At 38.7% G+C, this 14,234-nt stretch overlaps 1 protein-coding gene across 2 annotated transcripts in view; it reads left to right on the forward strand.

Moving 5' to 3' along the window:
- The window catches only part of PRKCE (protein kinase C epsilon), a 285,219-nt gene that overhangs the window by 225,536 nt on the left and 45,449 nt on the right, over positions 1 to 14,234 (forward strand). For both annotated transcript variants that reach the window (XM_033055005.2, XM_033055006.2), the window contains exon 11: positions 4,516 to 4,670. In XM_033055005.2, the coding sequence (XP_032910896.1) occupies positions 4,516 to 4,670 (155 nt within the window). The remainder of the gene's footprint in view (positions 1 to 4,515; positions 4,671 to 14,234) is intronic.

Below are 14,234 nucleotides of genomic sequence, written 5' to 3' on the forward strand. Positions count from 1 at the left end.
CCTTTAGTGATAAAGACAAAGACTAGAAAAAAGGTTGCTTTTGGTGTCCATTTTTGATGACACAAAGCATGTAGAACACTCTCAATTAAGAAAGTTTGGAGGTGATTCTCGAATTGTAGAGATATTAATGCAACTGTTGTGCATTCCAGTATAAGAGTTACATTTATGGTCAGAAAATGCTGCAGAAATATAGAGTTGAACATACTTTTTTTTTTCCCTAGCCTGTTTATTTCATATCCAGTTTTCTTTTGAAATCACTTATTCATGTACTGTGCTTTTGTTTCCATTTGTTATTTTAAGTATTCTCATTCAACCATATCTTTTGAGAAATTCAAGGAAAAGCAGTATGATTAAGGACTAAAATAAACCCTGAAAAAGAGTCAAATTACTTCAGAAAACATATTAGTTTACTTAACTTCAGAAGACTTATTAGCTTACTTTGCAGTACTTTTTTGCTTTATTGGTGCCAAGAGAAAATTAATCTGTAATGTCTTTGTTTATGATTTTGCCTTTTATTTCAGTTTATATAATTAAAGAGTTCCCAGGACTGCTTTACTTTTATTTTATTCATCAAAACATATTTCCCAAATGTTATGAAAACAAAGTTTAAAAATCATACAGTCCAAACCAAACCCTTTCAATTTTCTCTTGGAACACAATTGATAATAAAGTCATACCTTGTATCTTATTTTTAACTGAGTAAACATTGTGTTGTCCTTTAATGTATAATTCTTAAGGGTGTTCACTTTATATTCTCATACTTCAGTGTTTGAATAACTCTTGGTGGTACATATAGCAAGATATATATAATCAAGAATAGCACAGATATTTCCCTACTAGTGGGAGGATTTCATCCTCTCTGCATCAAACTCAGAGGTCTCATTGGGCCACTGAGTGTGCATACATTATGACAGAAAGGAAGGAGTCAGAGGGTTGGGAACCTGTGTCTTGAACATTAACCTTTGATGAAATATATTGAAAAAAAGTTTGAGTGCAAAAATCAGAATAGTGTGTCATTGTTGAGGTTATGGAAATAAAAAACCGGACCTGTCAAACTCAGCTCCTATTCATAAAATATTCTTGCATCTCCTTTTCAAGTAAACATGAGTCTCAGCTGATCACATCATTGTCCTGACCAAAAAGAAAGATCAGAGAGTCCTTTCAAGAAAGTAGTTTCCACAGAGACTTCATATGTTTCATCAAAAAAAAGATACCTTCTAATGTTGAAATTCTGCTCTGCTGTGCTTGTGCATGTTGTGCATCTTACTGTTTACTCCATGCTAGTGGGCTTTCCAAGACTCACTGTAAACAGAAAACAGAACTTTCAAACTATTTTTTTCCTGTGAATTCTCAGTAGAAAACTGGAATATTTACTGGGGAAAGCTGGAAAAGTGACTTGAAATATAGATATGTAGCAGAAAAATTCAATAGCAGAACAAATTTAATTAGTGAACTGTTAATTCTGCTTTTAGTAGGTATACTTTTGATGAGATTGTCAAGTAAGCTGCAGAATCTGTCAGAAATACCTTTTCAAATTAAGGATGGGATGTGCACAAAAAGGAAGATATAAAGGAGAGAGAGAGAGATGATTGATAGACATCAGTGTCCAGCTCTGAGAATACTGCTAAACATTTTGTTCAGACTACCTGGTGATAAGGTACTCTGCTGAAGAGTCCAGGTTAACTTTTCAGTTAGCTAAACTGTTAGTGACCTAAAAAAGACTGGACTACAATAAAGGAACTTGAAGCTTTAACTGAACACAATTTCTGACCTTAATAATTGGCAATTAGTCATTTAGTGAATGTCACAAAAAGCATTGGGATCAAACACAGAGTATTTCATATGAGAAAAAAAAAATCTGTGTCTATCCTGACACATTAGGAAATGGCCCTCATCTATACAATTGTGTAAATCAGTCTTTTTCTGGTGCTATCACTGTTGGGAGGAGTAGCTCCCAGCTCAATGACAAGTTGAGGGTCACCATTTGGGAGTCACAGCTGTAAGGCACGGCACCATCACTTCCCATCAGCAATGTTTGTTTTCTCCTTGTAGGTGCAGCAAAATGATAGCAGCCTTGGGAATGAGTATGGCTGCTCAGGAGAATGGGAATTGCAGCTTTGCTTTCCTTGTTGATCCCACTCGAGTCCAGACTGTTGACTTTGGAAAGGTTAAAATAGCAGTGTAAGAAAGTTCAATTTCAACAAATTTTAGGAGAAATTACTTTAGCCAAGTGTTAGTTGTGCTCTCCTCAGCCTGCAGCCCAATGAGTTTTGTGCTTGAATGCCTGAACTGTATCCATGTGAGATAATCTTAGGGAAAAACTTGAAAATGCTCTTCAGAGACAGTCTGTGGTGCAACAGTGAGAAGCCTGACAAAGAACAATGCCCACATCTTCTTTGTAAGGATGTTGTATCCTCTTACTTTGTGTTCCAGTAGCAGTACAGCTGTGCTTTTGACTGACTTCATCACAAACCTGACTGTATTGGTGTTATCCTTAAGCTCTAGCTTCTGAAATCCTACGACTATCTGAGAACTACCAGATTCTCTTTTAAAAGCAAGGCTATAATTCTCACTAGTTCCAAAGATAAATCAGTTAGACAGTTAAACCCATGTTTTTTGCTTAAAGAAGCAATGAGGATGATAGTTAAACCCTACACCAATGTCAGAAGGTCTGCACAATGATTTTGAACATTTCATATCAGTAGTACTGAGCATTACAAAAAGAGCAAAGGCATGCTGAATCCATGCTCTTTGGAGTGTATGATGCAGCCAGAAGTTTTGATGCTGTTCTTCAGGGGGTTTTCCTTCCTAGGGAATGGTAAGAAAAATGTTGGAAAATGTACCAAAGTCATTACCAGTGTTTTACCAAGGCTTTCACTTTCAATGTTTTCACCTGGCTTTCCAAATTTCATCCAGTCCGGCAGTGTATGTGTTCCCAAGATACAGGAGGAAAGGCACAAAGTTTTTTTCTGCATCCTCTTTCTGTAATCAGCAAAAAGTCAGACAAACATTTCTAGCCTTCTCCAGGAAGCATCCCTGATAAGTATAACTTTTAGGCACTTAATGAACAGCATTAATGCACACACTTAAGTTCAAGGGTATTTTTAAGTGCTATGCTCTGAGCCTGAGTTGTGCAGTAGATTATAAAAGACAAATGACAAACATTTATGAATTTCTGGATTTATATATATAAACTATGTAATCTACAAGCTTGGATTCGCTTGGGGGAGGTTAATTAACTTTGATCTTCTGTTGTTTGTCCTTGTCCAAAGCAAAGTCACATCTTGTCTCCTTTCCTTCAACCCAGCACACCAGACACTAGGAACTTGAGCCAAACTGCAGTGTGACATTGGAGCTGCAGAGAGGTGAAGTCCCATGCTCACACACCTGTGAATCATGTGACCAGAGAAAGAAATGTCTGTGTCACATTCCAGCAGGATTACCTCCACCTCTAACTAAACTCATGTGCATATAGCTGTAGATAATTAGCAGTAAGGAAATAAAGAATGTGGAGTAGGCATTTGCCAAGGGTGAACAGACAAGAAGTTGGGAATTTAGGGGTATTAGTACAGACTGGGGAAAAATATGAAAATTTGTGAGAAACATTTAAAATATTTTTTTCTAAATTGTATCAAGTAGATGTGTGTAATTTATTTCCTTACGTCTTTACCTGCATTGCCAGTTTAGAAAATAAATGGTTCAAGATGCCGAGCACGGGTTTAATTCACTGATATTTTCAACTGTGTTTCAACACATGCTGAACTTCTGGGTTAATGGTGTGACTACCTGAGAATCTCAGTTGCTATTCTCAAGGAACATTCATTTCTAGTCCTCCATCATGGAAATAGGCTTGAAAGCTTGAATAGGGAAGAGATACTCCTAGAAAAAAATAGAAAGAACATGATACATATTTAAATAATGCAATCTTATTTCATTGTGAGGGTTTGAGGCAATTTAAAAACCATATATAAGTGTTTGAGATTGGCAGCACTGATTTCTATAGCTTAACAATTCTGAATAATATTTACATTATTTGGGGAAGAGTTACTTTGGAGACAAAGTAACTGGTAAGAGAGAAGTGAAGAAAGAAGACTGAAATTTGTCCAGCAGCCTGTCAGTAGTTGACAAAATTGACTTATCTTTTCATGGGTTATTATGGCTAAATTTTCTAATGTTTTTCATGGCTAAATTATAAAATAGAAATAACATCACTTAAGTATCTCTTATTATATGAACTTGATTATAATTCCATATGTATTTGTTGATGGTAGAGTGTGGTGTGTTGTTTAATACAGTATTTTGATTGCCTTTTTCTCATTTCTTACTTTGAAACTCTTCTCATTTTCTTTAGGTTGGGTGGGTTTTGGCTGTTGGCTTTCTCCTTTTTTAGAATCGTAGCATTAGTTTCTTTTTCTTTCTTGAGGTAAATGCTCCAGTCATTTAAAGCATAGCTTCAAGCAGTCCTTCATGTCACTAAAATAAATTAGCTAAATAGCACTGTTTAATTAATTTCAGGACCGCCTCTTTTTCGTCATGGAATATGTAAATGGAGGAGACCTAATGTTTCAAATCCAGCGCTCACGCAAATTTGACGAACCTCGATCTCGCTTTTATGCTGCAGAGGTCACATCAGCACTCATGTTTCTTCACCAACACGGCGTCATCTACAGGTACTTTTTTTGGTCAAAAATAAAGTATTCTTGGGGCTTTGGGATGGTTTTGGCTGAAATCCTCCATCTCTTGGCAACCAGTTTTAGATTAGCTGTTTGTTCCAATTTGCTTACGCAGAACTTTTTTTTGGCTGTTTATCATTGAGAATGTTAACATTTGAATAGCTTCTGCAACAGTCGCCAGCTGTGTGTGCCAGTTTTGTGTTCTAGTCCAAATAAAGTGGGTTTGAAAAAGCTTGGCACAGTGCGACCCAGAGGTGACCTTTCTGCAGATCAGCGCAATCTCTTCACTTTCCTCTCTGTGCCATAGATTTCCTCTGGGTTTCTAACTCCCTGCCACTTCCTGAGTTTGTTTGTCTTAGTTGTCTCCACTCCGATACAATTGGGATGGTCGTTTGCAATGCTTTGCTTATGCCCCTTCCTCTTGACTGTTTGGGTGAAGGCTTAGTCACCAGCAGGAAGTGGCTCTTTGGAGACAATTCTGATTTGCTTTCAAGTGCCCTGCATCTATTTGAACCTCCCCCGCTGGCCCCAGTCTCTAATCTTCAACACCCATGCACACACACACACACACAAAAAGTGCATATTGTTGTGCTGGCATGAAGAATGCATTTAGGGATACGCTTTATTATTAAAAGTAAGGATTTACTTTGAAAATTTTCACCCTGATGTTAATGTGTTTATTAAATCCTTTATCTTGTCATTTCACACTTCCTTTCTGTTTTTATTTGTTTTTAGCAGCCTGTTATTACTTGAGATAAATTTGGGCTTACATAAGCAACATACTGAACAGGCTTTTGTAATATAAATCTGTCCTGTCTAGTAAAAACTCTTGAGTTCTTCAGATCTAGCTGAGCTCTGTTTTTCCCTTGATATCCCTACCCTCTTTCAGATTTGAGGTACTCATCTCAGGGACAGCCAGTCTCAGATTTCACGAGCAGAAACATCAAGATAAGGATATGAAATTTGTCACATTCCTGTATTCATATAAAGGCAGGTCTTTAGTACTAGAAATCAAGAAGGAAATATTAAATGTTTAGTAACCAGGGTTGAGTGACAAGTTCCATTAGAAGCGATTGGCTTTCCCACATACAAAGGGATTCAAAGACGAATTTCTCAAAGGCATCTCCTTTCCAGAGACATAGAAAACAGCAGAACATCACAGCTTCTGAGGAAAGCAAATCTCTGAAAGTGGTCTTTTCATCAAAAGTTTGATTTTCTTTATAAATCTCTTTGCTAGCTACAGCTCTTAATCCCCATCTTTTATTAAAGCTGGTGTGATGTTTGCATACTGGGTTGTACCTTTGGCCCTGACACTTCACATGGGTTTGTTTTCAAGTGCTGAAGATCTAACACATTTATTACCTTTCCTGCCCATCATATCATATTTCCTATTCATTGTCTGCATTTATTTCCAAAGCTAGGCAATTGTACATTCACATAATAGAGTGTGACAACTTTAGAATTTATAAGGATCTGTCATAAGGGAAACAGACAAGCCTGTCACTTTGAAAAGTGAAGGATTTTGAGGATTTGTTTCCATAAAATACTAGAGCTAATTTGGTCCTCATGGAAACTGGAGGTAGATACCTTGTAATTAGCAGTCATTTTAATGATTTCTGTGAACCAGCAAAAAAAAAAATCGGTATGAAATAGCATCTTCCTTCTTTATATGAACATGCATTCATTCACCCCCTGCCTTCAACTGCTTCCATCCCTTAACACACATCTTCTTCTCTCTCTACTCTTTCTTTCCTACCTCTTTTCCCTTGTCCTGTATGTAACTTCTGCTGGGTGTTGGCTCCTAGCTGGATTGCTTGAAGCCATTGCTTCATGTGCCTTGGGTTCTTGCTATGACTTCGTCAGCAGAACTCTTCCAACACAGAAGAAATGTCATTCTGAGACAGTGGTTCACAATTTAAACTTTGCAGTGTACTCACAGCTTTTGATTCAGACACTATGCTGACATGTCTGACATGCCTGCTAGAGTATGACGCTGAACTTGTGAATGGCATGTTATGCTGAGTGTATGATCAGAAGACAAGAGAACATGAGGTGTAGATGAAAGCATAAACTATTGAAAGCAACAGGAAGAAATTAGAAACAGATTCAGTTGTATTTTGTTCTGACATAAGCTTTTGGATCTTGACATAACTATGTCTGTAAGAATAATTTATTTTCCAGACTGTGAGTTACTAGGAGTTCAAATATTTGTAAAATGTACATCCCAGCTATGCTGTAAAATACAAGTAGAAGAAAGAAGTTAGAAATTATTTTAAAATAATTAATCATAATAAAATGTCACAATTCATTCACAATGTGCCAGACCTTGGGAGAATGTATTTGTTGATGTCAACCATGTGTAAGAATAGTTGTCTTACACAGAACAGTTTCAGCCTCATTGTTCCATACCTCAGTGCATTATTTACTACAATGTTAAAAATGCATTGGTACCAAGTAACTCCTTTACATCTTTAAGGCTCTTATTAGCTGGCAAACAAGGAAAGAAAAGGGAAAGAAAAAAAGAAAAGAAAACAACCTTTGCTCCTGAATAGCTACCAGTCATAACTACCTAACATGCCTTCAGATATTTTAATAAAGAATACTTGTCTTGTGTGTAATTATATTTCTAGAAAAAACATTGTGGTGTGAAATTAATGGTTATTCTCCAAAGTGGCAAATGCTGCTTGTGTGGGCACTACTTCAAGGAAAGTGGGGAATATATAAATAAACTAAGATGTTTGATGGAAATGTAGGTTTCAAAATAGCTGCTATACCTTCTGATCTTTTTTCAGTCTTGTATGTGGAAGTATTTGTTTGCAGCTAAACAAAGTTATATTTTTGGAAGTAAATAACTAGCTTTAGCTCGTGCTTTGGCTTGTTGGTTAGGTTTTTAGAAAGTGCTATGATGATACTAAATGATCATCTTTTGTAATAACTGGTTTATCCTCATTTCCCCTGAAGTTCAAAGAGAAAGCTAGCTCCCTGTTTGGCAATAGAAATTATTCTCTGAGTTCACATCTTTGCAGCTGGCCCAACAGTTGTTCCCAGACTTGTCCAATAACCAGGTGCTCACTGGCATTACATATATCTTCCTTATGTTTATCCTCCTTATACTTAATGAGTTTAAGTTGGAAGTAAAGATGAACCTCACAATTCTTACATATAAGATATTCCCATTACTGAATGCATCTTGCATTATAGATAAACCTTGGGATAATTTTTAGTGTGGCATTTTTAAAGGTGTGATGTTACTGTTGTGTCAAAAACACTTCAACAACTTAATAAAAATATTTACATTATCCCTGCCACCTTCCCTCTCATCTGGCATTCAGCTATTCAGGCACATGTCAGGCTGGGGCCTGATAATACAAGTAGAGTTAATCAGACACCAGAGAAGTTTCAATCCCATTTTCTGGCACTTGCCCTTGTTTGTGTTATGCAATTGCAATTGCACCACTTTGAAAAAAATGTATCCAAGCTTCAGGAATTAAGGACTAGGAATCTCATTTTGATTTTTCTTGTGGGCTGGACTGGAGTTTGAACTTGGTGATGAAAGGTTGTGGACTATGTTCAGTGTCTCCTGCCCCTGGAGTCTAGTGTATTTAAAGTCAGTTAAAATATATTAATAGATATTATGTCTATATAAATTAGTATATATTTTCATGTAGAGAAAATGCAATGAGCGGTGTGTGTTTAGTAAGTGTCAGTTCTGTACTCCCCTCTTGTACTGAACTTCAACATTCCTGTGCTCTTTTGGCAGATCTATGTAAATGTGGCATGCTTTTGTTTCACTTGCAGTTGTTGGGCTGAGGGCAGGAGTACCTGGGTGGCTGTCTCTGCTCTCAGTGTAGGGGTTCAAGTGAGGTGACACAAGTGACCTGCTGTGACCCGAAATACTTACAAGGAACTGTTGTCCCCCCAGGCAGGAAGGCCAGCACCAGAATGGGGTACCACTTCAGGAACATAAATGAGGGTGTCCCCAGTTCGTACACGATTTAGGAAATAACTGTGTGAGCTGTAAGCACTGTTTCAGTAGTTGCATGTTGCTTGATCTCTGTTATCCTCCAGACTCATTCAGGTGCTCTCTCTGAAATACAAAAAAAAAACCCCAAAAACTGAATGTATACAATTTCGGTTCACCTGAGAGGATGAAAAATATCTTAACTGGGAAATGAGTGTCATCTGCTTTGGGTTGACTAATGTATGAGCACATTTTTTGCTTTTAAGTGTAAGATCTGTGACATGTTGCCTTCAAATCATGCAGCACCTGATCATGATGGAGTCCTTATTCATAACTATGGTTATTATGTTCCTCAGCAATATGAAGTAATAACCCAACCTATAACTTGCTGGAGCTTTCTGAGGCTCTCTGCACTCTGTAATTAATATGTTGGTCATGATGAAGGATTTATTAACACTGAATTGAGGCAAATGTGGTGTAAATATACTGATGCCAATCCTTGAGTACCTCCGGGCTTTTTCCATACACAACTACCCTAAGAACTTGTTTGAACACTAACTGAAATTTTCCCTGGATGATCAGTTTTCCCAGCATTCCTGTTTATCAGGGCAGCACACACCAGAAAGAAGAACCACCTAAAATTAAAAGCACTTCCATTAGTGTGTTTTTATGTAAAATAAGAATATTTATTTAGAAAGTGTGACTTCATTGGTGGTTGTGTGATTCAGTGCAACCTTGGCAGAGTAATGAGGAGTTATATTTACACTGATGAAAATGCTGCATGGTCAGTGGTTAACATGCTAAAAGTCATCATTCTCCCAAGTTACCTTACTGTGTTATTTCTGAGTGGCAGCAGCCAAATAAAATTCCCCTCCCCCCCTATTTTTATTTTTAATTTTTTTAGCAACACTAGACATGGAGCATTTTGATTTAAGTATGTAAAGATCATCTTATTGCAACTCTGAATAGTTAAAGGTCAGATTGGGACTTCAGCTATAGTCCATGAAGGAGGGCAAGACCTTGTACCCTCACCTGGCATATTCACACCTAAGCACAGGAATACGAACACAAAGTCCTCTCCACATAAGCTGCCTGTTGCAGCAATCTGCTACAGAGAAGGTACAGTTTGCTTCTGGCCCAAGTGAGCAACAAACTATTTCCATCACCTTCAGTAAAAATAGGAAGCAAGGCGTGAATTGTGCAGGTGTGTCTGGAGTCCCAGTGTCTCCAGGGACTGCTGCCCAAGCCACAGCACCTGACCAGTGCTCCTGGCCGGGTTTGAGCCCTGGACTACATCCACACTCTGCTCTGCCTGGTCTGGTTTCTAAAACTGAGCATGAGCTCCAATGGGATTTCAGTCAGCGGCCTCCTGCCCTCTTTGCACTTTTTCTTGCTGGATCTAGGCAGAGGAGCAGTCATGAAATGCATAAATAAGCAGGATGTCTTCCCCGCAGGAAAAGGCAGTGGGCTGGGGTGGAGAGCAGCAGAGCTGAGGGAGATGAGAAGCAGGAAGGAGAGCTGGTTCCCAGGCTTCTGGCATTCGGACCGAGGGAGTCCACCCTGCCATCTGCCCAGCTTATGTATTGTGCTAAAGGCTCTGTCGTATAGGAGAACCTTTGACAAGGTTTCCAGCTGTGGAAGGATGAGTAAAGGCTGTGGGAATAGGATATGAGCCACATGGTCTTGCCAATAGTAGAAATGCTTTCTAAATTTCTCCTGGGTTTGGAACATAAGAAAGTCCTTAGTTGGCTGTTGCGTGGGAGTTGGGTATGTGGGGGGACAGTGCTGGGCAGTTAATATTTAGAAGGACAGACCAGCACCCTCGACCTTATTTGGGAAATGACAAGGTACTTCCAGGGGGAGTTCTTGGTAGAGAGGTCAGCATTGTTTTTTTGCTTCACGTTTATTTGGTGCAAGATTTTCTTGTTTAATGACCGTTTGTATAGTGCTGTATTGTGTAAATAAAGCTATGACCTTTACCTTCTGATAACAGTATAGGAGTGAGTTAATGTTAAATGAGAGTGAGCAGGGAGTGGGAATCTGCCAGGGTTAATGCCAAGTTTACATTCCTCTGAGGGCAGCCATGTTCCGGTACCCTCAATAGAAAGGGCAACAGTGCCTCTCAACAGATAATAGCAGTGAAATGTTGCAGAACATATTTGTATTTATTTCTGGGCGAATGTCACTGATTTTAGATGATTGATGCTTGTGTCTTTATTTTATAACAGGAAGAAATGTGTGCTATCTCTCAGTGTTTGATAAGATTTTAACTCAGAGAAACATACACAAAATGAAAATCCAGTAGAGCTGCAGCACATGTGAAACTGAGCTATACTGGTGCAGAGCAAACCCATTAGTTTTCCTAAACTGCTGAGACACAGAGCTGTTTCTGCAGAATCATGTACACTAGCTCCAAACAAAATCATACTCTGCAAATAATTTTCTAACAGAAGAAAGAGAATGCTTTCTGTTTCACAGCGCAGTAAAAATCTAAAGGTGCTTCTTCCATGTAACTCTGCTGCTAACTGAAAAAACTTAGGATTGAATTTTACTGTGCCATTCAGTCGTGTTTGTCTTCAAACAATGAAAAATATTTCTATAACACAGTTGCAGTGGTGTTGAAATGATGTTCACGTTAAGGGTGAGGCTTTACCTTTTTGCGTGCTATTGGATGCATCTACCAAAGTTTCATAGTAACGCAGAGAAGTGCACAGCAAATGTGGTCCTGAGGTGATAGGCTTTTAACAGGGGTTTTGTTGGGCTCTCCAGATGCTTCACTCAGCAAAGAATCACTGAATAATGGAACCATAGAATCGTTTGGTTTGGAAGGGAGCTTAAAGATATCTGGTTTCAACCCCCAGCCGTAGGCAGAGATGCCTCCCACTATACCTGGTTACTCAGAGCCCCATCCAACCTGGCCTTAAAAACTTCCAGGCATGAGGCATCCACAGCTTCACTGGGCAACCCATTCCAGTGACTCACTTCCTTCATGGTAAAAAAATTTCTTCCTTATATCTAAAAATACCAGCAGTTTAAAGCCATTCCCTCTTGTCCTGTCATTACATGCTCTTGTAAATAGTCTCCCCTATCTTTCTTGTAGGCTCCCTTCAGGTACTGGAAAACCACAGTCATGTCACTCTGAAGCCTTCTCTTTTCCAGATTGAACAATCCCAGTTCTCTCAGCCTTTCCTCACAGGAGAGGTGCTCCATGCCTGTAACCATCTTGGTGGCCCTCCTGTGGGCTCTCTCCAGCAGCTCCATGTCCCTCCTGTGCTGGGCCCCCAGAGCTGGATGCAGCACTGCAGGTGAGGTCTCAGCAGAGGGGAGTAAAGGGACTAAATCCCCTCCCTGCCCTGCTGCCCACAGTGCTTTGGGTGCAGCCCAGGATACAATCCACTGTCTGGGCAGTGAAGTTGGGAAGTAATGCAAAATGTTAGATGAATACAAGTAAGGAACTCTATTTAGTTAGGATTTTTTTAATAATGATGACCAAAATTATGAACAACCTTAAAAGAAAATTTAAATTATGCCCTTCAGTAAAAATGTTTGCATGCAACTTCTATTTTTTGGCCAGAACCTTGCTATTTTTGGCTCAAGGTTTGCAGTTATTCTCTTTGCCCATCTTCCCACCCCCTCTTTCATCCACCTCCTTGTTGTATAAGAGCTTATCACTTAGACACTGCTCTGGCTGATTTGGATTGTGAGACTGTTCATATGCATGATATGTGCAGCTTCCTGAATGATTTGGGACCTTGGCTTGACTTCTTAGATATAAAGTATGTTTATTTTAGAAGAGAAAATCATCACATTTGAGAAGGCAATGTTATTAAAAACCACATGTTCATTTGCTTAACACTGCAAAAGGCAATGGAAAATTAAAATTTAGCCAATCCAAAAGCTGACATAACTGAGTTATCATGGAATCCTTTAAAAATTTTAAAAATGTCTATTTAGATGACAGCCTGTACTGAAATGGAATAAAACAGAGATGATATTGTTCCCTAGGTGGTTAACTAAATAGGCCTAAAAAACTAAAACAGATAAAATACAGCCCAGCATTTTGGGGAATGCACCAAAGTCTCTACTGATACCAGGATAAATAGTGGTAGGATTACATCAGAAAGACCTTGGACAGACAAGGTGCAGTGTAACCAAGGGAATCAGAAAGTGGAACAAAATGGATCTGGTGGCCCTGGCAGTGCTGGAAATGAGCAGAAAGGTGAGGGGTGACAAGGCCAGAGTGATAATAAATCCTTTCTTGTGCCGGCAGTAATGCGTGCCCCTCTCCATGGCTGTGTCACACAGCCTGAACAAGCAGCTCCCCAGAGCAGCAGACACTAGGAGAAATAATTATAAGTAGGAGTCTTCATCATCATCTTCATCAGCAGCATTGAATATATGTGGAGGAGGCATGATGTGGAGCAGGGTCTTCACTTCTTGCTTCCTGCTTTAAGAATTTGTTTCTAGTAGTTAAGTCTTACAAAACAGCAGAGAGAGAAAGCAAATAAATGTGAGAGGCCAGAAATAATGGTGGTATTGACATATGTATGCTTTTTTCCTCCAATCTTCAATTTCCTTCTCCTGGAAGACACAGAAAATGTCACTCTGTGAAATACACACAGTACATGCAGTTGTGTGGTTTTTTAATTTTTTTTATTTTATTTTATTTTATTTTTTTTTGGTGTAGATTTGATAGTGGGCAGTCATAAAAATATTCTTCACAGGTATTCCAGTATTAGAGGATGTGATTGCCCCTTCAAAGGGAAGGGGAGGATAAGATGGCAACAGTGGATTGCCAGTATAGCAGGTATGAAACTGAGTAATACAGAAACAGTACCCAAAAAAATTGACTGAAGAAAGCTTGGACACTAATAACCTGAACAGAGGAACTTTATATGTTCAAACCATGGAATATAAAGTATGAAATTAAGTGGCCACAAATAAACATTATAGCACTTCACCAGGTATTTACTTGATTTATTACAGGGTTTCCAAGGAAGATCCTGTGGTCTACGAAGACCCATTTTAAAAAATGCCTAAATATATTCAAACACAAATAGATGGAATTGCTATAGTCAGTTAAGTGGGTAATGGATATTTAAAAGCTTTCAAACATCAATAAATCTGAAAGAGCTCTAACACAGTACTTGTAGAACAAAAATAATTGACACTTAGGAAACTGCCTGAGCGTGTATCTGTGTAAATTTAACTACCAGTGAGAGGACAGCAAGTGTTTATTGTACTGTATACTGAGGATATAAAAGGCATACCAAATGCCTGCCACTTCATTTGCTGATAATCTGTAATGGATCCAGAGAGGCCATAACTATTATCAAGAGGCTCTGATTCTCATTTATATCAAAGTCTTTAAATATCTGCTAGCATACAAGGATCCTCAGATTGTGTGTGAAGGAAGTAGAGAGCAGCTCAACAGCATATGCCTTGCATAAGGCTAAAGGTGCTCTGCTGCAAGCTTTTTGAAGCTGCCTCTGCCAAAACCCTCTAAGCTAATTTCCACAGACACTGAGTGAGAAACACCCCAAGCAGAGGGGAAAGCAACCCTGTGGACATCCCTGGTTTTTAGGCAGATTCTCTTTTCA

Source organism: Catharus ustulatus, chromosome 3 (assembly GCF_009819885.2).
Source record: "Catharus ustulatus isolate bCatUst1 chromosome 3, bCatUst1.pri.v2, whole genome shotgun sequence".
NCBI lineage: Eukaryota > Metazoa > Chordata > Aves > Passeriformes > Turdidae > Catharus > Catharus ustulatus.